At 41.0% G+C, this 25,457-nt stretch overlaps 2 protein-coding genes across 2 annotated transcripts in view; both read right to left on the bottom strand.

The window, feature by feature from the left end:
• Window positions 1-12,300, bottom strand: part of LOC144181337 (voltage-dependent calcium channel subunit alpha-2/delta-1-like) — a 36,863-nt gene extending 24,563 nt beyond the window's left edge. Inside the window, exons 1-6 of the mRNA XM_077709738.1 lie at window positions 12,025-12,300; window positions 7,110-7,191; window positions 5,816-5,932; window positions 1,837-1,896; window positions 1,441-1,476; window positions 1,226-1,349 (exon numbers count right to left, since the gene is read on the bottom strand). Coding sequence (XP_077565864.1) covers window positions 1,226-1,349; window positions 1,441-1,476; window positions 1,837-1,896; window positions 5,816-5,932; window positions 7,110-7,191; window positions 12,025-12,107 — 502 coding nt within the window. The 5' untranslated portion in view covers window positions 12,108-12,300. The remainder of the gene's footprint in view (window positions 1-1,225; window positions 1,350-1,440; window positions 1,477-1,836; window positions 1,897-5,815; window positions 5,933-7,109; window positions 7,192-12,024) is intronic.
• Window positions 12,301-15,001: 2,701 nt separating this feature from the next.
• pcloa (piccolo presynaptic cytomatrix protein a) overlaps window positions 15,002-25,457 on the bottom strand; it is a 29,732-nt gene continuing 19,276 nt past the window's right edge. Inside the window, exons 12-28 of the mRNA XM_077709206.1 lie at window positions 25,365-25,440; window positions 24,699-24,824; window positions 23,872-23,980; window positions 23,735-23,799; window positions 22,769-22,959; window positions 22,649-22,699; window positions 22,426-22,556; window positions 21,397-21,423; window positions 20,949-21,042; window positions 20,800-20,871; window positions 20,085-20,337; window positions 18,663-18,821; window positions 17,687-17,828; window positions 17,484-17,539; window positions 17,102-17,236; window positions 16,893-17,038; window positions 15,002-16,813 (exon numbers count right to left, since the gene is read on the bottom strand). Of these exons, the coding sequence (XP_077565332.1) occupies window positions 16,670-16,813; window positions 16,893-17,038; window positions 17,102-17,236; window positions 17,484-17,539; window positions 17,687-17,828; window positions 18,663-18,821; window positions 20,085-20,337; window positions 20,800-20,871; window positions 20,949-21,042; window positions 21,397-21,423; window positions 22,426-22,556; window positions 22,649-22,699; window positions 22,769-22,959; window positions 23,735-23,799; window positions 23,872-23,980; window positions 24,699-24,824; window positions 25,365-25,440 (1,977 nt within the window). The 3' untranslated portion in view covers window positions 15,002-16,669. The remainder of the gene's footprint in view (window positions 16,814-16,892; window positions 17,039-17,101; window positions 17,237-17,483; window positions 17,540-17,686; window positions 17,829-18,662; window positions 18,822-20,084; window positions 20,338-20,799; window positions 20,872-20,948; window positions 21,043-21,396; window positions 21,424-22,425; window positions 22,557-22,648; window positions 22,700-22,768; window positions 22,960-23,734; window positions 23,800-23,871; window positions 23,981-24,698; window positions 24,825-25,364; window positions 25,441-25,457) is intronic.

Raw genomic sequence — 25,457 nt, 5'->3', positions numbered from 1 at the left:
TCGCATAAACCCCAGCACTAATTGGACGCTAAAAGTCCCCAAAAATGACCCCAAACATGAGGAAAGAAAGAAAGAAAATTCTCTAGATTGAGAATTACAGTTCCATCTAACAAGGTTTAAATAAATGTGACTGTTGAAAATTAAAGGGAAAAAATTTGTCAAATGTCCCAAAAGGTGAAATTACAGTCACAATTGAAACAGACAGGATTGGAAATTTGATTAAAAAAATGCCGGCCAAATATTTTTGTTTATTTTCAGTTCGACTCACTGACAACAAGCAATTTTATGCATTAATGCTGCCGGTTAATGTGTAACTTACATCCAACACTGGCACCAAGAAGTCTAAGTGCTCCACCAGCAAAAGGTTGCTTCAAAGAATTCTAACGATAATTTGGGTATTAATTAACAAAAAAAAGTGGACTTTGAGGATTGATAAATACGGAAAGATGCTATCCAGCGACTAAGTTTCAAAACGAGAGATTCGCCAAAAAGTATCCACAACAACAAGAACCACAGATGTAACAACAAATTTAAAAAATGGATTAAAAAAGGATAGTTTTGGTCATGTTTCAATGTGTCATGATTTTCATGCATTACAGCATTGGTGCCAAATAAAAGCGGACATGGACCATCAATAACCACGCTTCGGGATTGGCTACGGGGAACCCAATGAAGAGCACGCCGCAGCGGCGTAGCAGTATCGCCGCCCATCACCCCCGCGCGCCAGCCTCGGCCTGACAGGTGCCACGTAGTGTCGGCGCAAACGGGCATCAGATATGCTGCCGCGGGGCTTGCCGGGCCCCTCCTACCACAGCACCCCGTACGCGTCCATCTGCCTAATGAGCAGCGAGGGCAAAGGACGGGCGCCGCACAAAGAACGTGACACGCGTACGCCGCCACAGAAGATGAATCAGGAGGGGAAAAAGACAATCCAATCAAGCGCCACTACCATAGCGAAGGAGGGGGGTCCAATTCCTCGATTAATAGCCGTGATTGGAAAAGATGATTAGCTGAGGAGGAGAAAAGCGGCAAAAGTGCCAGGGTGAAAAAAACAAGGACACTCACTAGGAAAAAGTCATCGTAAATTTAGTTAACGGACGTCTTGGTGACGTCGTCGCCATGGAAACTACAGCTGGAGCCTGAGAGATGGGAAGGAGAGGAGGTAGTTTGACCATGCCCTAACCGCGCCCAGTATGGCGAGAAGAGATGAGGAGGACGCACTTACAGCCTTCGTAGATGTCCGTGGGGATGTGGACGGCTGTGGTGTTGTACGAGACCAGACGCTGGAAGTCGGGGTCCTCGTGGAAGTCCTCGGGAACGTAACGGTTTTTCTTCTCTGTTTGATTGAGCTGAGCAAAAAAAGAAGAGAAGGCATTTTTTAATGGCGGTCAACACGGAGAAAATTGAGGAACTTGGACTTGGACTTGAACGTGTACTCACGTCGTCTTTGGCGTTGTAGTAGATGATTTTCTCGGGCTGAGGAAAAAAAGAAGCCAGACAAGAGGAAAATTACAGTTTGACTAAACATTTGTGATCTCGTTGAAGCTCAGAAAATAAACTTTTAAGTGGCAAAATGCACTTTGTCATTGGTTGCCAGATATTCAGGATAGAAGCTAAATGGTCCATAATTTACATCATTTTCATCAGTATGCTATTATTTCGAAGTCATTGTTTCCAGCTTTTAAAAAAACAAAACTGACAGACCCTGACCTTTGATTCACAACATTTAGGACCAATATTCCCCTTGACTTTGATTTATTTAATAAAAGAACAATAAATATTCCTGAACACATCCACCATACCATATTTAAAGATGAAGAAGTCCTCAAAACTCACCTCACTGTTGACTTGCCATGCGTGGAATTTTTGAAGGAGTTCCGCCTCTGTTGCTAGCCTCTAAAAGACAACAAAGTGTATTTCTTTTGCGCCCAGTGCTCTCATTGGCCAGCCAGTGTAAAACAGGACTGGTTGCATGCTATAATTAAATCCTTTCCCTATACACCAATTACACACACACTTCCATATTGGGGCATAATGACTTAAATGGTTTATAACGTGCATATCTTTTAATCTGTACCTGCTCCATAAAAGCGGCGTACTATTAATTTCCCACGGGAAGCTGTGGAATCCCGTGCCTACACGCCGTTTAAATGTTACGCAGAGCTGATGGCCGTTTGGGAGTGGATTGGGCGATTAGAAAAATGATGACGAAAAAAAATGGATGAATTATTCAATCAGTCGTCGGGTAGAATTTAACAAGACATGGGCGAACATGGCGGCGAGCCATGCTGAATACCTTCAACGTTTTGTTTGTTTCCCTCACTCATGAAGCCCATGTTCCAGTTTTAAGTGAAACCGCTCGGTCGGCCAATCAAAACACGGAGGGATGTCAGCAGCATTCAAATGGAATAAAGCCAAGGTGCGCAGGAAAGACCTCTAATAAGTATAAAGGCCACCCGTTTGTACTTTAAAAGGACCCCCAAAAAGGGTGCTCGGATGTTTGGTCGCCAGTCAAATGATGACGGAGAGTTTACTGTTGAAACCAGCTCTCAAAATTAGATTCATGAGAGAGTTTAATATCTAAGACAGATAGAGTTTAATATCCAAGTACTGTTGAAACCAGCTCTCAAAATTAGATTCATGAGATAGAGTTTAATATCTAAATATCTACTGTTTTCAACAGTACTAAGATATTAAACAGTACTTAGATATTAAACTCTTGGATATTAAACTCTCTCTCTCATATATAGTAGTAAGCAGTACTCAGATAGTAAGCAGTACTTCGATATGAAGCAGTACTTCGATATGAGACAGTACTTTGATATGAGACAGTACTTCGATATGAGACAGTACTTCGATATGAGACAGTACTTCAATATGAGACAGTACTTTGATATGAGACAGTACTTCGATATGAGACAGTACTTCGATATGAGACAGTACTTCGATATGAGACAGTACTTCGATATGAGACATTACTTCGATATGAGACAGTACTTCGATATGAGACAGTACTTTGATATGAGACAGGACTTTGATATGAGACAGTACTTGGATATGAGACAGTACTTGGATATGAGACAGTACTTGGATATGAGACAGTACTTGGATAGTAAACAGTACTTGGATAGTAAACAGTACTTGGATAGTAAACAGTACTTGGATAGTAAACAGTACTTAGATATTAAACTCTCTCTCATGAATATAATTTTGAGAGCTGGTTTCAACAGTAAACTCTCCGTTCCCATTTAACCGGTGACCAAAAGACCGGCGACCAAAAGACCGGCGACCAAAAGACCGGCGACCAAACGGCAACATGTTTGTCAATTGACTTTTGTCGAGTCAATAATGATGAAAAAGCCTATTTCCGATTATTATTATTATTATTATTATTATTGTCATTATTGTCACATCTCACATTTTAAAAAGCAACGTACACTTAGTACAACCGGCGATGAAAGCTTTCCAATGGCAGCGTGTGACGACTTACAATGCGTCAGTTTAATAACCGACCAGGCGGCCAAGGATCCATGACTCCTTTGTAATTACGCGCCACTATACTCAACTTAGGCCACGCCCTAATGAACACCAAAGTGCCACGGCGAGAATTGGGAAGGAAACTACACCGGCGATTAAACGGCGAGGGGTTGGATTCGGAGTGTTTGCCATTGGCGGGTTGTCACGGTAACCCGCCACATCTGGGAGATGAAGAGGTGTTACGTCGGCGGTGGCGGCGTCGGCATCCATCCCGCGCGGCCCAGCCAAAGGCTTTTTTTTTTCCCTTTATTTCGGATGGACTGCCAGCCCTAATGCAATCCGAGACCTTAAAATAACCCTGGTCATTATTCAAAGAGCCCGTCTTGGTCTGTCTGCTCTCCTATTTGTCTGACATCTCAGTCTTGGGCTGCGTGGGCGCTCTTGGCAGGATTCCCAAAAGGGTGCAGCAGCAGCCATCGCACAAGGTGAGCTCAACAGGAGCCGTGAGTGGGCAAAATAACCTTCAGCTTGCCTCAAAGACAAAAGGAAGCTCTTAAAAGAAGGGAATTTTTAAACAATGGCACACCATATTTTGTGCCTTTCTCAGCTGCTTTCGCCCTCCCTTTAATATCTAAGTACTGTTTACTATCTAAGTACTGTGTACTATCTAAGTACTGTTTACTATCCAAGTACTGTTTACTATCCAAGTACTGTTTACTATCCAAGTACTGTTTACTATCCAAGTACTGTTTACTATGCAAGTACTGTTTACTATCCAAGTACTGTTTGCTATCTAAGTACTGTTTACTATCTAAGTACTGTTTACTATCCAAGTACTGTTTACTATCCAAGTACTGTTTACTATCTAAGTACTGTTTCATATCAAAGTACTGTTTCATATCAAAGTACTGTTTACTATCTAAGTACTGCTTACTATCTAAGTACTGCTTACTATCTAAGTACTGTTTCATATCAAAGTACTGTTTACTATCCAAGTACTGTTTACTATCTAAGTACTGCTTACCATCTAAGTACTGTTTCATATCCAAGTACTTGTTTAATATCCAAGTACTGTTTCATATCCAAGTACTGTTTCATATCCAAGTACTGTTTCATATCCAAGTACTGTTTAATATCAGAGTACTGTTTAATATCAAAGTACTGTTTCATATCAAAGTACTGTTTAACATCGAAATACTGTGGAAAACAGTAGATATTTAGATATTAAACTCACATGAATATAATTTTGAGAGCTGGTTTCAACAGTACTTCGATATGAAACAGTACTTCGATAATAAACAGTACTTTGATATTAAACTCTCTCTCATGAATATAATTTTGAGAGCTAGTTTCAGCAGTAAACTCTGTCACCATTTGTGGTAAATGGGTTGAAATTGACATTGAAATCAACCTTAGACGATGGATAGGACTTTGATTGCAGTTGACGGCAGCCAATGAGTTAACGGTGCATCCTAACTGGGAGTTTATCCTGCCGGCTGATGTTAACCACAGCTCCTTTAAAGAATACTGGATAAGAGCCACTCTTTAATAATAAATAAGAAGAGAGTCAAAGGAGTCAGAGGTGGATTTGATCCTAGCCGTGTAGACAGACAACTGGCTTTAAGGCATTAACGTGTGGGAGGACATTCATAATTGATGAATTGGAATATTGACCTTGGGAAGCATCTGACGAAAATAGAATTGGGAAAAATGGGACAATCACCACAAATAACTCAGTCAAATGGTTGGTCCTGGAGGGGCAACGCAATATCACAATCAAAAGGTATCCACGGAAACAAGGGTACTGTATTTTCTGGTGTATAAGCCGTATTTGTCGCTAGAAAAATGACTGAATCAAGGATTCCGCTTAAATACAAATTAGACTTGAAATGCACAAAACTTCAAGATGACTATTTCAAAATAGAGAAAAGATAAACAGATTAAAGCAGGGGTAGGGAAACCATGGCTCGGGAGCCACATATGGCTCTTTTGATGAGTGAATATGGCTCTCCACTAATTTGTGAGGTAAACTATGGAAACTGCTGGTGAGAAATTGCAGGAATAGGAGTGATACGTTGATATTATGGCATGGATTTTCTTATTGATACTGATTGATTCGCAACAACGTATCAATGTTGTCAAAATAAGAGACTTTTTGTACTTTAAAAGTGGTGAAGTGACTAAAAAAGGCACACATTTTCATGTATATTGACTATAGATTGATTTTCTCTGGCTAATATGCGAGAAAATATGGTCATTGGTAGTTTTGAGGCTTAAACCTGGTTGAGAACCAAAACTAGTTTGAGGAAAGCGATTTTTTTGGTGTGTGTGCGCTGACCTTGAGAGCTTTAGAACGACTTTCCAGCAATCTCTCGATATTCCCGGCAGCCGTGGACACCAGTTCCTCGATGCGATTGGTCTCCACACTGAAGTGCTTTTTGTGTTTTTCGTAGATCTGAAAACAAAAATGGTGGACTTAGGTCATCTGTTATTGTTTACGTCATGAAATTTAGTGCGTCGCCGATTGTTTTGGAGCAGAAGAAAAAGCAAAGCGCAAAAAAATGCCAAGGACAGCCAATTATTTTGCAGCCTGGAGGCTTTTTTTCCAATGTACCACGTTCAAGATGGCAAGTGAACGTATTGGTTTTTGCCTTCAGGTTGTGGACAAAATAAAAGAGCAACTTCCAATGCCGATTGAGGTTATTTGTCGGACGCTATTTACTTTTTTGTGGTTTTTAATAGGACTGACTTGCCAGTTCCAGCAAAATAAAAGTAAATTTTTAACAATGTGGTTGCAATATTATTCAGTGTGATTTACATTCACCAAAATTGAAGTCGTTGGAATGAGACTGTTTTGATAAAACAGCTATTTATTATTATTTTTTAATAAGTTTAAATTGACTCCACCTTAAATCGTGATCTGACGTTTGGTCGCAGGTCGTTTGGTCCCTTTTGGTCGCCGGTCAGATGTACTTGGATATTAAAAAGTACTTAGATATTAAACAGTACTTAGAGATTAAAAAGTACTTGATATTAAACGGTATTTAGAGATTAAACAGTATTTGGAGATTAAAAAGTACCTGATATTAAACAGTACTTGATATTAAACAGTATTTAAAGATTAAAAAGTACTTGATATTAAACAGTACTTAGAGATTGAAAAGTACTTGATATTAAACAGTACTTAAAGATTAAAAAGTACTTGATATTAAACAGTACTTTTCTCTGTCACCATTTAACAAAAGGGACCAAAAGACCGGCGACCAAACGTCCGAGCATCCCTATAATACATTTTCTTTCCAGATTTTCTCCACTGAGGGATTTGGGCACCCTCCAAACAATTTCTTGAGGTAGCTGGCAATCTTTGGGCCAACTTTAATGATCATTCCGGCCTCATACGCATTGAATGCTGCACAAGTTAAAAGTTAAAAAAAAGTACTGGCAAGAGCAGTTTTATGATGATTCCTTAACACGAATGGGCTTGTTCTTCCACTTCATGATGACTTTTTCAATTAGTGTACTTTACAAGAGGTGAGGAAAAGTGCAGCATTAGCACTAATGAGGCGCGGCTATATATAGCGTTGGCGTGAACGCCATCCCAAAATAGAAAAACCCGGATTGCGGCGACTAACCTGAGTGAGGGTGTGGATGCCGCTGGCCTTGTCGGTGAGGGTGACCAAGTCCTTCTGCATCTGATCCACCCATTCTTTAATCCTGGGGTCACATAAGCATGCAAGGATACATTCAATTTCATTTCATCAGTCCACAGATTTTTTTTGATGTGACAGTGTACAGCAGATGTGGGCAAACTACGGCCCGCGGGCCACATCCAGCCCGCTAGGCCTTTTAATCCGGCCCGCCAACGTTGTCTAAATAATGTTGTTTTTTTCCACCAAGATGGCGCCGTCACGCGGAACCCAGTGGCAGTAGCTCTGTCCACTTTTATTTGTTTTTCTTGTTTTACAGCCCCTCTATCTTTTTTAAAAATGACATTTTAATATTTTTTAATACATTCCTTTTTACTTTACTTTGTAGTACTTTATACTTTAATGATGAGTGCTGAGTATGTTAATACTTCAGTCCTTTTCTTCTGTTTGTTTCCTATGTACTGTTAACGGATGCACTTTTTTATATGTATCCTATCTTGTGCTGACCCGGGCCTATCTGTTAAATTTTTAAAGTCAATATGGCCCCCAGGCCAAAAAAATTGCCCACCCCTGGTGTACAGTATGGAAAGGGGAATCTGAAATCATGTTTCAAGTGAATAGGCTGCAAGTGCGTTAAAGACGAGCGCTATTCATAGACGTCAGAGTGTCATAGCCCGCGGCTGCTAATATATTCTTCTGTAAAGAAAGTGTCTGTCGCTTGACACATTGGCTGATGTCTGTCCTAAGCTTCCGGTACTCTTATCTATACATTGGTTGATACTTTCCTGATAGAATATCGTCTATTTGGGTAAAAAAATATATATACATCAGTGTCAGCCAATGAATACATAATTTATACATTTTTTAACAAGAATAAAAAGCCACCAATTGCATTTTTGGCCTTCCGATACCCATGCGTGGTATTGGGAAAAAAATGGTGAATAATTCATGAAGTTATAAGAAGACTTTATAGGAAATTATGTCTTCTTGTAACAACTTTTTTGCATACTTTCAACACAGAGCGGGAGAATAATACGATATATGTATTTCATGGTAAATGAAGCGGCTGAGGGAGGGGATATGGGACCCCTTCCTTGACTGACCGTGTTATCTCATTTAAAGCAAATACAGCGTAACGCGAGCTGGACATTTTTAGCCCTCCAGGGGGACAGCTGCTTGTTGCCAGGGTCAGATTTAGGCTGGATAGTGATGTGGGTACATAACTCTCTGCCTGGTGCCAACTCGGAATTAGGTTGGGATGGCGAGACGGTTGGGTGGGACGGCTTTTTCGTGTTGGACTATCAAGGAAAATAAAAGACCCTAAACGTCCCAGGCAAGATGTTGTGGCGCTAAATGTGACATCTCAAGGCTCTTGTGTAATTAGGCTCCATCTAGAGTGGGTTAATTACCCACAAATAACCATCAACGCCATTCGCAACGACGGAACTTCCCGCTGGACGCTGATTACGGCGGCGTGGAAGGAAAACTTTGTTTTTTTTTCTGATTGTTTGCTCAGTTCTTTCACCGCTCCGACGCCGGAATTCCTTCCCCGACGAGGACTAGGCGGGGAAGGGGGGGACGGAGCTCGGAGTTACTTCCAAGGCGTCTGTTTGAAAGTCATGGAAGCGTGCAGGCCTCCAGGCGTCTTTTTGCTCACGCGTTTGTCACTGAGTCACTGACGACGCCCACCCATGAAGCATCCCGGGCCTGTTTCGTGCTTTTATTTGACAATCTGGAGGCAAAATAGATCAGGAATGAATCATAACATGAGTAAATAATAAGGCTGGGCCAAAATAGCCATGTTGTGAACTAAATTTGCCCTCATGTCAATTATTTCTACTATCTATTGTCTACTTTTCTGCTGGTCTATAATTCCCATGCCTCACAATAAGAGTCAATGACAAGTTCTAGGATCGACTAACAAACTCGGAAAAAAACATCAAATTTACCTTGACTTTAATGCAAGTGTGGTGGCTGAGTGCTGCTATTAAAAAGCCAGGACCACTCGGTAATAGGGACCCTCAGCAAAGCTATCATACACAAACGTCAAGAGCGCACTTTTGTGTTGCACACCCCATAAGCACCTGAGCACTTAATACCTCGAGGGCCTCAATGGGATGCGCTCGAGTAGATATTAGGGCATAATAGCTTTCATTTACTCTAAGGATATTTTGGGAGAAAATCAGGGGGGAACAAAAATGGATATCAACATAGTTAAGAAAATACACAAGCACTAGTATTTGTCCTTTCACTGCCGGAGACAAAAACGAAGTGAGGAATAGGCAGGACCATTTCAGATAAAGTGAAATTGTACAAAAATCTGTGACTTTTCTTTGCATTTTTAACCGATTTTTCTCAAGATTTTCCCATCAAAGTAGCACATTTGTATTCCCTATTAAAACCATGAATATGGAGGTCAAAATAGTGAATTTCTACGAGAAAAACCTTAAAATTCAACAATTCTAAGACAATTTTAAGGAGTTAATATGCCAGAAAACAGTACATGTCTAATATTTTCATGGAAAATAAGATTCTTTCCCCTGGTATGCACATTTCTATCACTTTAAAAGGATTAAAAACAAGAAAAAGTACTTCTTGGATGACGTTTGCCATCCAAGGAAGTGCTTTACTAGAATAGCGTGGTATACAGATGTGCTTTTTTTGCACTGGACAGGCCTGCCAACCAAACAGCTGCTAGCTATTCCCCTGGTTACCTTGGTAACCAAATGGAAAAATTCCCCACCAGCTGGAAGGGGATGTGAGCTCCTCCACTCAAACAAACATACACTAGTTGCTTCCTATAAAAAGCTGGTAAAAAGAAACTTTAAAAAAGGGACACAACTTCCTGTCCGTTGCCCTTTTGGAGGGATAGCGTGTATTCCCCTTCCCCCCAAAGACGGCTGCGTGTCTAAATAAATCCTAGTAGGTCAAGATGACGCAAAAGATATTTAAGTGGGGAGGGGGAGAAAGTCCACTTTGGCCTGCTAATTCTTTACCAAATAAAGGTTCGCTGCTTCAATCAGTCGTGACTAGACGTTTGGTCGCCCGTCAAATGTACTTAATAATTAAACAATACTTAGATATTATACTCTTTGTTTGATATTAAACTCTCTCTTAGATTATAAACTCCCTCTCTTAGATATTAAACTCCCTTTCTTAGATATTAAACTCTCTCTCTTAGATATTAAACTCTCTCTCTTAGATATAAAACTCTCTCATGAATATAATTTTGAGAGCTGGCTTCAACAGTAGACTCTCGGTCACCATTTGACCAGCGACCAAAAGGGACCAAAAGACCGGGGACCAAAAGTCCGGCGACCAAAAGACCGAGCGACCAAAAGACCGGGCGACCAAAAGTCCGGGCGACCAAAAGTCCGGGCGACCAAAAGTCCGGGCGACCAAAAGACCGGGCGACCAAAAGACCGGGCGACCAAAAGACCGGGCGACCAAAAGACCGGGCGACCAAAAGACCGGGCGACCAAAAGACCGGGCGACCAAACGTCCTAGCAACCATTCGGTCGGTGAAAACCTTTCATCGGCCATAAAAGAAAAAAAAAGGAAAACAATGGAAAGAGGGCAGACTTTCTGCCAATTAAAAAAATCCAGTTGACATGTACGTACATTTTTGCTTTTCCACCTTTGGCTTTTTGTGGCCATTTTTTGAAGAAGCAAAGGTCCAATGCCGTGCTCATATAAAGTGCCTCCTCACATTACGGACTAGATGGCTGGAGACAAGACAGCGAGCAGAGAGGCATGGCTCTTTAGCTGAGCGTGAAATCGAGTTAGCCTTAAAAAAATATAAATAAATAAAGTATGTTTGAAATGTCAGAGAGAGAAGACGTACAAGATCAGATCTTGCTCGGCGGGGAAAATCAATATGTCGCCATATCGCCAACACGCAAAGGTCACAAGGTCGCTTGCTGCTTCCTTAAGTCAGAAATGATCAGTCTTGGGTGTGGTGGCTTTTCAAAATAAAACTTTGCTGACATACAAGCAATGCAGGTATTGAATATTCCTCAAATTCAGCAAAAAATGGAAAAATGGTCATCTACATGATTGCGAGGAGTATAAATATGAAAAGATGTAAAAGGGCAACTCTTCCTCCACTTGGTTTCTAGGCAGAGCAGTGTCCAAATCGACATCCTAATAATAAAGGGGAGGTATAGAAGCGGCCATGTTGAGTGGTCTTGGATCAATCCACTTAGCGAAATATACTCTGCAAGTCTGACATCATCGGACTGGGGCTGGGCCATCATTAGGCTGAGTGCCACCACGGCACCCCATAACCGATGAGGAATAGGACACACAGTGGCAGAATCATGGAGGAAAAAAAAATCAAAGAAACAAACTGTTGATTCAAACATTCTCCTCCACTTTGGAATCCCAAATGCTTATTTTTGTCTCTCATTGAAACATTGCAAAAAACAAATAAAGTCTCAATAGGGTCCCTAAGGCAACTATTATTAGGATACAATGACCTCTGGCTACTTTTAACTCTCATTTTACAAGCATATTATTCATAGTGTTCCCAAAAAAGAAGAAAAAATACAGTTATATTATTTTTTTAAAAGATTTTCCCTTGAAAGTAGCACATTTGAGCTCCCTATTAAAACCATATTTTAAGTGTGCATTCTTACAACAAGTCGCACCAACCATTTAAAAAAGAAAACGTGTTTACAGCTTTTAGGACCAAAATAAAGCACATGTTTTGCATTAAAATGTTAGTACATACATCCATGCATGACCAAAAAATAAAGTTCAGCACCAGCAAACATCCTCACAAACATTTGAGTGTATTGTTTAGCCATCCCATAACAATACATTGCATTTCACTTCCTCTCTATTAAGGAATACTACTTATTTTCATGAAAACAAACAAATATGACTTTGGTATACTCACATGCGGGCGTCGGGAAACTGTCCGCCGTCACACATGCAGGACAAACCGGAGAGGAGCAAAAGTACGCACGCACGGTAATCCATCGTGCATCGAGTCCCAAAAGACGAATAAAACAAAGAAAAGGACAAAAAGAGAAGATCGAAATGAGCCAAGGTGCACAAATCCACGGCGTGCAGCCTTTAGCTTCTTCGGCCGTCCGTCAAACACGAACGCACGCACGCACGCACGCACGCACAAATGGTGACAAATGTCGCTACCAAGTCCGCCCCTCACTCCCACGGCTGATCTGAATGATGGGTAATCCTCCAGAACCGACCTCTCTGTTAACATTGGAGGAAATTCGGAATTGTGGGCGTGGACACGTGTTGCATAGATTATTCACAATAAAATCAGAGTGAAAACAAACAAACAAACCAAAAAATATCATCAAAATACATACTACATGATGCAAATAGGGAATATGGATGCTTTTTGGTTGGCCCAAATTAGTATTCTTTATATTTTTGTGGGTGAAAAAGGAAAATGGTCAAAGTTTTAAATAAGCCATTCACTGGTGCAGTGGTTTTTTCGCCTGACTCGGATGTGCAGATCTTGGGATCGAATCCCACTCTGTGATTGTGAGTGCAAATGGTTCCATGTCTCTATGTGAGCCCTATGACTGAATGGCGACCAGTCAAGAGTCTGAATTTCTCATCAAAGTATGCTGGGATTGGCAAAGATAGGCAGTGTTGAACATTTATTTTCATATACTAACATCGGTTTGGAAGGGAAAAAAAACACTGGTATATGGAAAAGTAGTAATCATGGTGCATGTGCAGAGGTGCATCCTTGTCGCCAGCCTCTGAATCAAACCTACCTATCCAGGGAATTGCTAGTGTGCTGTCGCTGTGGCAACTTGTGCGCACAAACACCATCTCCACGCCAACTCCTCACAGCTGAGCCACAACTCTTGTTGATAGAAAAGACTTGAATTATGTGTTCAATAAGAAAAGACAACTCAAAGTTCCCTTTTAACCACGTGACATCAGGGCTCGGACATTTGGTCGTCGATCTTTTGGTTGTCAGTATTTTGGTCGCCGGTCAAATGGTGACAGAGAGTAAGTATTGTTGAAACCAGCTCTCAAAATTATATACATGAGAGAGAGAGAGTTAAATATCTAAGAGAGAGACTTTAATATCTAAGAGAGAGAGAGTTTAATTAGTACTGTTTACTATCGAAGTACTGTTTACTATCGAAGTACTGTTTACTATCGAAGTACTGTTTACTATCAAAGTACTGTTTACTATCAAAGTACTGTTTACTATCTGAATACTGTTTACTATCTGGGTACTGTTTACTATCTGAGTACTGTTTACTATCTAAGTACTGTTTACTATCTAAGTACTGTTTACTATCAAAGTACTGTTTACTATCCGAGTACTGTTTACTATCTAAGTACTGTTTACTATCTAAGCACTGTTTACTATCTAAGTACTGTTTACTATCTGAGTACAGTTTACTATCTGAGTACTGTTTACTATCTAAGTACTGTTTACTATCTGAGTACTGTTTACTATCTAAGTACTGTTTCATATCTAAGTACATTTAACCGTCGACTAAAAGACCATCCACCAAAAGACCGACGACCAAACCAGGAATTGCTTTTCCGCAAAAACTGATCTTTCTGATGCTTCAAATGGGAGCAAATGTTGCATTTTGGGATTATTTTCTGACTCACCATCTGTAAAAAAAAAAAAAGTCAACAAATGCAATACAGGTGACATTTTAGTAAGCAGAACCCAAATGACCCAACTGCATCTTAAGTAAATTTTCACCATGGCGATATATAGCTATCCTTCCATGGTCACAATTTTACAGAAATGGAATGTTAGGCAGTAGAAAAACATCCTCACGCAAAGGAAAATTCTTCCCGGGGTCGTCACGGAAAAAAAAGATCTAAGATTCAGTGATGGTGTCGTAAGTGAATGCGAGCGAGTTTGTGCGATGCGACGTCCCGTCTCCGCTCCTGCCCGCTGACTGATCGCGTTACGGTGAGTCCGGGCTTCGTTGTCAAAAGCATAACGTTCAGGCCGGGCCCGGCGGCGTCCGGCGACGGGAAGCCGGCTCAGGGGGGACCAATCGGAAGCGATTGGCCGTGAAGGCTATAGCGCCATCCGTCCTGGATTGTTGGCTTGAGGACGTTTCCACTGAAAGCAAAAATGATATCAGTTGGCCGTCTCGGATTGAACATCTGCTTTGAGCCTCATCCTTGCTATCATTTTGGAGGTTTTTCTTCAGGGTTAATCTATTTCTTCAAATGTTTTAAGGTCAGGCTCTTGTCAGAAAGGTCACATGACTCCAACAGAGGATTGATTGATTGACTGAGCCAAATTTACAGGCCGCAACGTATTAACTGAAGTTCTACCATCCTCTACTGGTATAATCCAAGAGGTGCAACTGCTCCAAGGCTATACTAGTGATCCAGAATGAGCTTCACTTCAGTGGTGAGCAAACTACGGCCCGCGGGCCACATACGGTCCACTAGGCTTTTTAATCCGGCCCGCCGACATTGTCCAAATAATGTATTCTTTTTCCTAAAATGGCGCCGTAATGCAGAAGGCAATGGCAATAGCTCTGTCCACTCTTATTTGTTTTTTTTGTATTTTCCAGCCCCTCTATCTTTTTTAAATGACATTTTAATATTTCTTAATACATTTCTTTTTACTTTACTTTGTAGTACTTTATACTTTTTACTTTAATGATGAGTGATGAGTATGTCAATACTTTAGTCCTTTTTTCTGTTTGTTTCCTATGTACTGTTAACGGATGCACTTTTTTATATGTATCCTATCTTGTGCTGACCCCGCCCATCTGTCAAATTTTTAAAGTCAACGTCACCCCCGGGCCTGAAAGTTTGCCCACCCCTGTCCTACTTACACCCCCAAAAACCTTCTAAAACCCTAACGCAACCTGATTAAATAACAACAAAAGCAACCCTCATTTGTACTCATATTTAATATTTAGACATGGGGTAGGCAACAGCCATTTTTACAGCACAATTTGCATAATTTATCAATACCTTCTGTATACAATCACAAAACCATGACAGTATAGATAGATTTTTTTTCCAGTTTACTTAGAGGTGAGGGGAAATAAAGAACTGCACACCATCATTACCTTTGTACAGTCTGCTTATATTATCGATAAATAGAAGGCCCTTTCTCAATGGACATTTTGTCCCAGTTATTTTGCTAGCCGTCAGCTCTCTTTTTATGTATATTAGTCATCAGAATCTGGACACAAAAATAGTATGAGCCACCAAGGAAACATGCAACATCCAGCAATTCTCCTGCCACAAACTGAGTGGTCCAATTGTGTGTTGATGGAGAAGAAAACAATGATTGCACACCTCTATTTTTTATCCATTAAAAGATCTATTGCTCCCAAAAAACAAAAGGAAATGGATTTATACGCATAAATGTGTTTTGTACGGATGAGGCAAAGACAGCGAATGAGCTAACATGAAAAATAAAGACGAACAATGGAATTAAAGCCAAAAAATGGGACGTTTTTAGTGGCCATTTCTGTAAACGGGAGAAATTCTCTAAGTTTTAGGCCTTTGGAACTTAACTTTGTAAACAAGTACTACGTCCATGCGTAGATGGGATGGGGGGGAAAGCACAAAAGTCAACATAAATTGCCTCACAGGGAATAATGATGTATTTTTATCATTAAAATTATGATTTCGGAAAGTCTAGTTTTGAAAAATTCTTTCATTTTTTTGTTGTTGTGTCCACCCTTTCTGGTGGTATACACAATAAATAATCGATAAAAGAATAAAAAAATGGAAGATTTGCATCAAAAGTAATGCAAATACAAAAGAAATTATATAAAAAATAATATATAAAAAAGAAATATATTATTAAAAGTACTGATTTGGTCCAAAAGTAAAGATAAATGAGATTTATAAAGATAAAATGAAGATATGTATGCATCAGGATTGCATAGAAAACAATTTGCAAAATAAATAAACTAATAATAACCAACATTTTTTTTGGATGTGCGGAATATATGATATAAGAGTTGAATAAATTAACTAATTCTCTAATTCTTTTTTTTTGTTCCCCATAAAGTTCTTTTACATTCAAAGGAGGAAAAGTGCACAAAAAAAGACACGACTTTAAATTTGAGGGAATCGAAAGCAACGTCACAATCATCAAGACTTGATTGTCTGTGATAAACATCCTTTTATACTCTACAATATTTCTATACATTAAATCATTCCAACTTTTTTTTCTCTTATATATATATACACACGGCGTATGTGGCACTAAATTGCACAAAGAGAAAGCAAAAAATTTGCGACCAAACGGTATTTCATCCCATAAAATAAGGTCCCAGAGTGGAATGCTAGGTAGTGTGTGTATGTGTAAGTGTGTGTGTTGTATTTATGACATTTTCGTGACCAACCAATAGAGATCTACTCTTCTTCTAGAAAAATAAAGTCCTCCATAAAATGCCTTCAAAAGGGGTTGCGGGGGGTGAATGAGAATCCACGTACATGTGAGTGAGTCCCTGTATTTCCCACGTGGGTGATGTTGTGTGTTTTGTACCTGCTAGCTTGCGTACTCCACTTCCATCAAAAAGTACCTTTCAATTGCCAGCTTAGGAATGAATCTGCGCCGTACTGGCTAGCAATTTGTGCCAACTGACCACTCGTTTGCGTAAATCCACTTTGTCCAGCCAGACGTAGGCCTCGCCGATTAGTGTTTTCTTCACAAATTTTCCACCGTTGGACACTAAGAAGAGCTGGTGGAGAGAGAAAGAGAGAGAGAGCCATGGGATGGACGTTTGGAGTGGTGTGTTTTGTTTAAAAAAAAGGGCTCACCTGCAAAGAATGGCCGGCCGGGTTCATGCAGAAGCGGAAGGTCTCGTTGAAGGAGGGTTCGCGGTCGTGGCGGCATACTCGGGTTTTCTTTTTGATGATTCGCTTCTGCGTGGCGATGTTCACCACGTAGAGTTTCACGTAAAGGTCTTAAAAGGGGGGAAAATAGAATTGAGATGGATGTGTTTGGATTTTTTAGATGAAATCTTTACCGGGGAGGTGATCTGCAGTCTTGAATTTGTAGGTGATGTTGCGGCATTGAAGGATTTCCAGAATGAGATGATCGCCTTCTGTCCTTACTTCCTTCTTCAGTGCGATCTTGATTTCGCCCATCACCTGAGACTTGCCTAGACACAAGAACACTTTAGAGTTATCACATTCACCCAAAAAGCTCAACAAAACGTGACAAAAACAGATCAAAATCATGTACTAATTCCTTTACTAGAGAGATGTCCAAACTTTGTCTAAAAGAACAAAAAACAAAGTGTACAAGAGCCAAATTCATCATGAGGATGGGAATTTGTTAAGCATTCATTGGCTATCATTGTCCTCCAATCACAGCCAGATTTAACCAGCAAAATGACAAATGATTACCATCAGAATCACCTATGGAGGCTTTCATCCCATCTGTACCATTTGGAATCTTCCCACTAAAAAAGACAAAATTATGAAGACAATTTAGAATCCAAGACATTGACTCTTTGCCGTCTATTGGCCGCAACACGCGTCCAAGCGGTCTGGACGCACGCTGCCGTCAACTGGGCTGTTTTGCTCGACAGATTCATGGCGAGACTTACAATCGTGGCACCTGGAAGATGGCGCTGTCCACTTCGTTAGTTTCTCCATCTTCATCCAGCAAGCTGTAGGCACTGCCGCTCAAGCCGCTGTCCAGCGAGGCCGCCGTCACGGGGGCGTCGCCAGACCTGTAGCTGGCACGCGCTATGGGATAAGGTGATATTGTGAGCGGGATTTGCCATGTGACCAGACGCACACAGGCGGCTCATGAACAGCGTGGGAATGGAAACATGGACCACGAGAGAACTGCTGCCACATCATGAGTGAGCCAGGTTATATATACCGTATTTTCACGACTATAAGGCGCACTTAAAAGTCTTAAATTTTCTCCAAAATAGACAGTGCGCCTTATAATCCAGTGCGCCTTATATATGGAAAAAAACTGAAAACCAAAAAGGAAAAACCACCACTGTCGGATATTAAAAAAAACACAAACGCCTGAACTGAAACAATACTGTTAAATATGCAGATGCCAAAAATCTTCCATCATATAGCTCCTCCCCCACTGCAAGATTTTATACAAAAAAATCCAAAACATCAACAATGGCTGGCTCTAGAGGTGACTGTAAAGTAGTGAGTGCTTCATACCTGGAAGTCAATAGCAATTGCCGTATTTTCACCACTAAAAGGCGCACTTAAAAGTCTTACATTTTCTCCAAAATAGACAGTGCGCCTTATAGTACAGTGCGCCTTATAATACAGTGTGCCTTATATATGGAAAAAATATAATTCATTGAGGGTGCGCCTTATAATGCGGTGTGCCTTATAGTCGTGAAAATACGGTACATGGAATTTTTCTATCCGGATGCTGAGCGGTATCCATGGCGACGACACACCCACTCACGGGGGGGAAAAGCGCCGCAAAAAGCGGGCGCCTCGCTGCAAGGATGGTGGCTTTCCGTCGTCCGGGTTAGTAGCAACCTCTCACACCACGAGGGAGGGGTTGGGGGTGGGGTTTAAAAGATATGGCGGGCTCACCTCGGGCGGCGTGCGGCCTCTCCTCCGACATGGCTTTCCTGAGGGTGGAGGGATGAGCGTCCGATCTGCTCCCATTGGCCCGCGACAGCAGGGTGGGCAGCCAATCGGGTTGGCTTCTCTGAATGGTCAGCACACCAACTACGCTGTGCCTTTGGCGGCCTGGTAGGTTTGCTGGTGTTGTTTTTGTTGTTGTTGTTTTTAAGGGGGGTTGTCATAGGGAACAGGGGGTGGTCCAATCCCAGAGTACAAAGAGTTCAAAGTTGAATGTGGATGGGAAGAGGAGGAAAATGGGAGATTGAGAGAGCGCTCTTCCAGTCCATTAGCTGTCAATCACATGCACAGCGCTGTGCGTTGCTTGCAGGGGTGCATTGTGGGTTATTAGTGTATTTCCAAATAAAAAATAAACAAAAATAGGCCAGGGGTGCGACTGTGTTGCGTGCATAGCCATCAAGAGGAGCCTTGGACTTGTTTTTTGCTTCAAAAAATATTAAGGCAATCAAATTATTATGGATTGTTAGTCCTGACAAGGGTCGCATGGGGTGCTGGAGCTTGGATAGGGTATGGGACACTCTGAATTGGTGGCCAGCCAATGGCAGGGTAAAAATAATACATGAATTTGACATTTATCGCTATGAAATTAGGGATTTTTTTTTTAAATTCTGGCCTCCTTTGGTGGTGTGTGTCTAGGGGTGCCGGATGTGACGTGCCGTATAACAACTTAAGGGAAAATAAAAATAAGAGGAGAAAAAAAAAGTGACATTTGCAACAAAAAGAAAAAAATGTTGATGGGTGCGAGGCGGACATGCTGCGCTCTCCTTTATTTTCTTCTTGGTTTACTTGGCTGAAGGCGTTGTGGCGGTGGCGTCGGGCCTGTGTCGCCCGTTGTTGTCGTTGGCACGCCTCGGTCGCTCCCCGTGCCGCCGTCAGGGTGGCGCTGTTGCCATGCGGCGCTTTTGGAGGTACGCGGGCGAGGCTGCGGCACCTGTCTTTGGTTCGAGGCCTGGGACGGGGGCGCCTGGGACGGGGACGCCTTGGAGGAGCGCCCGGGGCTACTGTGACATTTGTCGGGAGGGGGCACCTGCGTGTCTAAAACAATCACATTCACCAAATTAACAAAATAAAAGTAGCCCTAATGGGTACGAAAACAGGATATTTATCAGATTTTTTTTACGGTTTATGACGGTAGGGAACCAAGACTTGGAAGGGACTTAGACTTTTCAAATAGCTATAAAATTCAGGATTTTTTGGTCTATTTTGAAGTATGCGTCTTTCAAGGCTGTATCGCAAACCCTAACCCTGTAGAAAGGTGACCGTGGCAACCAAGAAGACAAACCATGGCAAAGCAGAAAAAGCATGACGCTGAAACTACAATGGCAGGAGTGCAAACATCAAGCGGGGGGTCGTGAGCAAGCGGGAGCAGACGGCTTTGTTTTTTTCCTTCCTTACCCTTTGCCGGATCGGGAAAGATGCTGTGACTTCGGCTTTTGATCACCGACGATTTTCCGGCGTCTTGCTCCTGGGCGTTTTTGGGGGACGAGTGCTGTGAAGAGGTCTTGGAGGAGCCGTGGCGGCCCTGATGGGAGCGCCGGTGGTGTTCTCCTTCCGTCTGGGGCTTGAGGGGGAGCCAGCGAGGGACGTTGTCTAGTTGTGCAGTGTTGGATAGGTCGATGAGAACCTGGGAGAAATACTCAAGTAAGTCATCAAACTGAGGGAGTAGGGCAGGGGTTGGGAACCTTTTTTTCACCAAGAGAGCCATAAACAATTCATATTTCCAAACATTATACCTTGAGAGCCATACTAAGAATTTAAAAGTCAAAATACATGAAAATATGAGCATTTATGATCCATTTCGCCACTTTGAAAGTCAAAAAAAGTCTGAATTCTTTTGAGAACATGATTTCACTGTTGCTAATCAATGAGTATTAATGAGAAAATGCATGCAAAAGAGTCTAATGAAGAAAAATTATGATCTAAAAAGGCGCTAGAGATAGTTTTGGTGCCCATATTTTACCACAAAGGTTTGCAGAGAGCCATATACACCCATAAAAAGAGCCACACATGGCTCCCGAGCCAATGTTCCCTACCACTGGAGTAGGGTTAATAAAAAACAACTAAAAATGAATGATCAATGTCTTACCTCTCCTAGGAAATCATTGGAGGAAGACTTGTCGTAGTCCCACACACTGACCTCCAGTGTCTTTTTGCGCAACTGAACACACAGCACAAAATTCCTTCCATTTCTAATTGTTTGCAGCCGAAACAGGTTTGAATAAAACCTTTTCCAACCTGCTCCAAGTGAATGTTTTTATAGATGACTGTCTGGTTCCATTCGGGGTTCAAACTCTTGCCGGCGGGTTTGGACTTCCTCTTGTTTTCAGCACTTGGGGACACAGAAAATTCATACAAAATATGGTCTTCACATGCTTGCAAAGTTAACCCGAGTGACGCTCGGGTTGGACCAGGGTGAGAAAGGATGGAATGCACACACGTCAACGGCAGGGTTGGAAATCCGTTAGACTGCTGAAAGTTCAAGAGTTAAACTAGAACTGGTTAGCGTGCCTTTCTTTTAAGAGAGTGCAGGGTTAGTGTGTTTAAGATAATGGTGAGACTTCAGCTACATTTCACTTTCAAAGTATATATAAGTGGTAAAAAAACAAAATAAACAAAGAAAAAAACCTTCACCAAACGGACAACCAAGATAACATAAATAAAAGTGTCAAAATCAATAACATACCTGGCGTTCTGGACAACCATGACCTGACTGAGAAGGGGGTCCAGCATGCATTAAATATAAAGAACATACAACAACAAAAAAGCAATAGTCAGAGGGAGTGAATACGTGACGTGTGGGTTGGGGTCTTTAACGTTGGTGGGTGGGGGGAAAGTGTGGGCGCTTATTGTAATACGGTGCAGCCGCCACCAGACTTTTAGTCGCAGGTCTTTTGGTTGCAGGTTGAATGGTGACAGAGTAAGTACTGTTGAAAACAGCTCTCAAAATTATATTCACCAGAGAGAGTTAAATATCTAAGAGAGAGATTAATAACCTAACTACTGTTTAATATCTAAGTACTGTTTAATATCTAAGTACTGTATAATATCAGAGTACTGTTTAATATCTAAGTACTGTTTAATATCAAAGTACTGTTTAATATCTAAGTACTGTTTAATATCAAAGTACTGTATAATATCGAAGTACTGTTTAATATCTAAGTACTGTTTAATATCAAAGTACTGTTTAATATCTAAGTACTGTTTAATATCAAAGTACTGTATAATATCGAAGTACTGTTTAATATCTAAGTACTGTTTAATATCGAAGTACTGTTTCATATCGAAGTACTGTTGAAACCAGCTCTCAAAATTATATTCATAAGAGAACGTTTAATATCTAAATATCTACCGTTTTCAACAGTACTTAGATATTAAACAGTACTTAGATATTAAACTATCTCTCATGAATCAACGGTAGATATTTAAATATTAAACGCTTTTATGAATATAATTTGGAGAGCTGGTTTCAACAGTACATAGATATTAAAAAAATACTTAGATACTAAACTCTCTCTCTTAGATATTAAACTCTCTTTCTTAGATGTTAAACTCTCTCTCATGAATATAATTTTGAGAGCTGGCTTCAACAGTAAACTTTCAACTGTCACCATTTGACCGGCGACCAAAAGACCAGCGACCAAACGTCCAAGCACCCGGTACAGCTAAGAGACAAAATTTTTGTTTCATTTTCAGATAACATCTAAGGACTTACCCTCGTCCCGGCAGAAGGTAGACCTTAACGAAGGGGTCGGAGTAGCCATTGTTGTCACGAGGCGCCAAGTTGCGCGCCTGGAGGACGTGAACGATCAGGTTGCCCAGCTGCTTGTCAAAGTGGATTTGAAGCTGCCACAAGAGAAAAGGAGGCTTTTTCATCCAAAATTTTGGCCATAACATGAAATTTATATTGACTCAAGGTCTCAGAGGGAGTCACAAACCTGTATGTCGCCAGTGATTGGGTGTGACGGCGTCTTGCTTCCGTCGCCAGTCTGCTGGGGAAGAAAAAATGCTGAGACGTGACCACAAATAGAACGGCGGGTCGCCGAGGGAGGGCTCGCCTTGCCGCCGTGACGTTTCTTGCCAACCGAGGGCGAGCCCGGCTGGGCGGGGCTAGAGGAGATGGCCGAGGTGGTCGCCGTCAAACTGCCGCAGGAAGCGCTGAACGACGGGGCCTGTTGCTGGGAGACTTTCTGAAGCTCCGCCGCCAGTTGATTGGGGTCCACGCCGGGAGACCTCGGGGGTCTGTCACCTATTTAAACAAAAAAATGGCTGTGTTAGGACCTCCCCTTATAAATGCATGTACCTGTATGTATATATGTGCTTATATTTTCGTATGTATATGTATTTATATATATATTTCAGCAACAGGTTTATTTATTCATATATCTATTCATGTATTTATTTATTAACTTACTTATGAACTATCTATTTATGTCTAAAATGTCTTTTTCTGTGTCTGTATTCTCACCCTCTTGCAACTGTGACAACAAAATTTCCCCAATACGGGATGAATAAAGTTATCCAATCCAATACAAATCAATATATGGATTTTAAATGATAGATTGTACAAAATTCAGATTGTGAAATTCATTTTGTTGCTTATTTTTCTCTAAAATGAACCAGAATTTGTTTGTTTTTTAGGGCTTTTGTCCGTGTGAGCACTTTTTTTTTTGGTAATATTAGGAGATTTTAGTCATATTTGGATTAAAAAAACAGAATTATGCGATTACTTATGCTTATTTTTGCATCAAAAGTTGTTCAGGGTCCACAGACATCAACTTTTAGTGACATTAAGTAGGTCAATGTGAAAATTTAGATTTTGGAGTCATTAAGGAGGTTTACGTATGTGATTCCTGCCAATAAAACTTTGATAAAAATGACTACTGTTAATATAGACGACATAGTTTTCAACCAAAGATTTTCAGATGGTGCTTTTCAATGCAAAAATGGTGCTGCACCTCAAAAAAGTTTGGGAAACACATTAAAAATGTGCTCTTCATGCATTACAGATGCCAACAACTCACTTTTACTGGGCTCTTGAAAGTCCAGGCGCTCGGAAGCTTCTGATCCCACCAGCATGTTCAGATCCCTGAAAAAAGGGAGGGTGAATAAAGACAAGAGCAACTTGGAAAATGACAGTTTTTGAGAGGTTTTTGCTCACAATCTGACGCATAACTCTGCCTCGTTACACGAGTGGCCAACGAGGCCTTGCACCTCTTCGTAGGTTTTTCCCGTCAATGGAATGCCGTTCCATTCTAGGACTTGCATTCCTGTATGAAAGAAGACATTTTTAAGTGCAAAATGAGTCTAAAATCTTTAAAAAAATGACATGAAGGAATTCAATTTGAGATTTTTCCTTTTTCTAGTCTAGTCCACCAGGAAATTGCAATAGAACAAAGAAGCAAGCACACCAACGTGCAGAGAGACACATCACGCCAGATTGTGGTGTTTTTTTTTAAACATAGCACAGCAAACCCAGAAAACTCACGGCCTGAAGCAGCTCATCAGCAGCGTCCTCTGCTTTCGCCGTACTGCGTGCATTGCACACAAATTAGCCTCCTCATTGCATGTAAACACACTCAAACACCACTAATTTCCAATCTTTAGTCCCTTGTGTAGGTTGAAGATAAACAATGACATATACAAGACACACGGATGCCTACATAGCATAGTTTTAGACAGCGTTCTGATGGCAAATTAAGATTTTAGATGATTGGTGAACAGGTTCATGTATAGAAATTGCTATTGAGTTCCAGGTATGAACAGAGAAGATGTTTTGGCTGAATAAACTCTTTTTGAAGGGAACTAACTACACAGTCACCTCTAGAGCCAGCCATTGTTGATTTGTTGAACTTTTTTTGTAGAAAATCTTTTTCTGTCTAATATTCACAGAGCTTGTTTATATAAGTTTTCAATTGGTTTTTAGTGTTGGTTGACAGGCCGATGACCAACTTTTTAAGCAGTGTGAAAAAAAATAAAGTTGCTCACCTTCTAAAATCTTCCCCGTTTGTTCCGCAGCGCCACCTGGCAGAACTTTAGCCACGTAGGCTCCGATCTCCCCGTTAGCAGCAGGCACCTCCTTTCCGCCGACCACACGGATGCCCAGACCGTTTCCTGACAAAAAAAGTGTTCATAAGTTGAAATGGTTCAAATTGAAGTTGATTCAGTGCTATATTTTGTATTATAATTGATGTTTAAGGCCTATAGAAGTATATTGATGGTTTATATAAGTGCATTTGTATGTTTAAGGCTTGTATAAGTAACCAGCATTGGTTTGTACTGAAAAAAAACATGTAATAAATGGAGAGAATACATACAGTACTGTAAACATACATTAGAGATGGAGAGATTTACTAGAAACTGTCCGAAAGAAGCGAAATAATGACGATTGCACAGTTTTCTTCTTCTTTTTTTAAATCATAAATGATGCGGTAGCACTGTATGGCATCTTTTGAATGTTTGTAAGTAAGGGAGCGTCTGTATTATGTAATGGTGAGTGTGAGGACATTTGGTAGAACGGCAATGGTGAGCCAAACAGAATGGATGGCAGGAGATAAAAAACTTGAAAAGAGTTGGAGTATAAAATAATGGCAGATGGTCATTTTCCCAAGCTGTTCTGTGTAGAAGACAGGTAAGAAAGTGGAGGTATTTTACCTGAGACACTGCGGTCTTTCGGATCTCTCTGTAGCCTGACCCTGAGGTGAGGGAAAGGGTAGTATGCACCTTTACCCTGTGACCCACACATAA

The sequence above is a fragment of the Stigmatopora nigra genome, chromosome 23 (genome assembly GCF_051989575.1).
Source record: "Stigmatopora nigra isolate UIUO_SnigA chromosome 23, RoL_Snig_1.1, whole genome shotgun sequence".
Taxonomy (NCBI): Eukaryota; Metazoa; Chordata; class Actinopteri; order Syngnathiformes; family Syngnathidae; genus Stigmatopora; species Stigmatopora nigra.
Note: the sequence above shows the minus strand (reverse complement) of the source record. Positions and strands in the feature narration are given on the sequence as shown.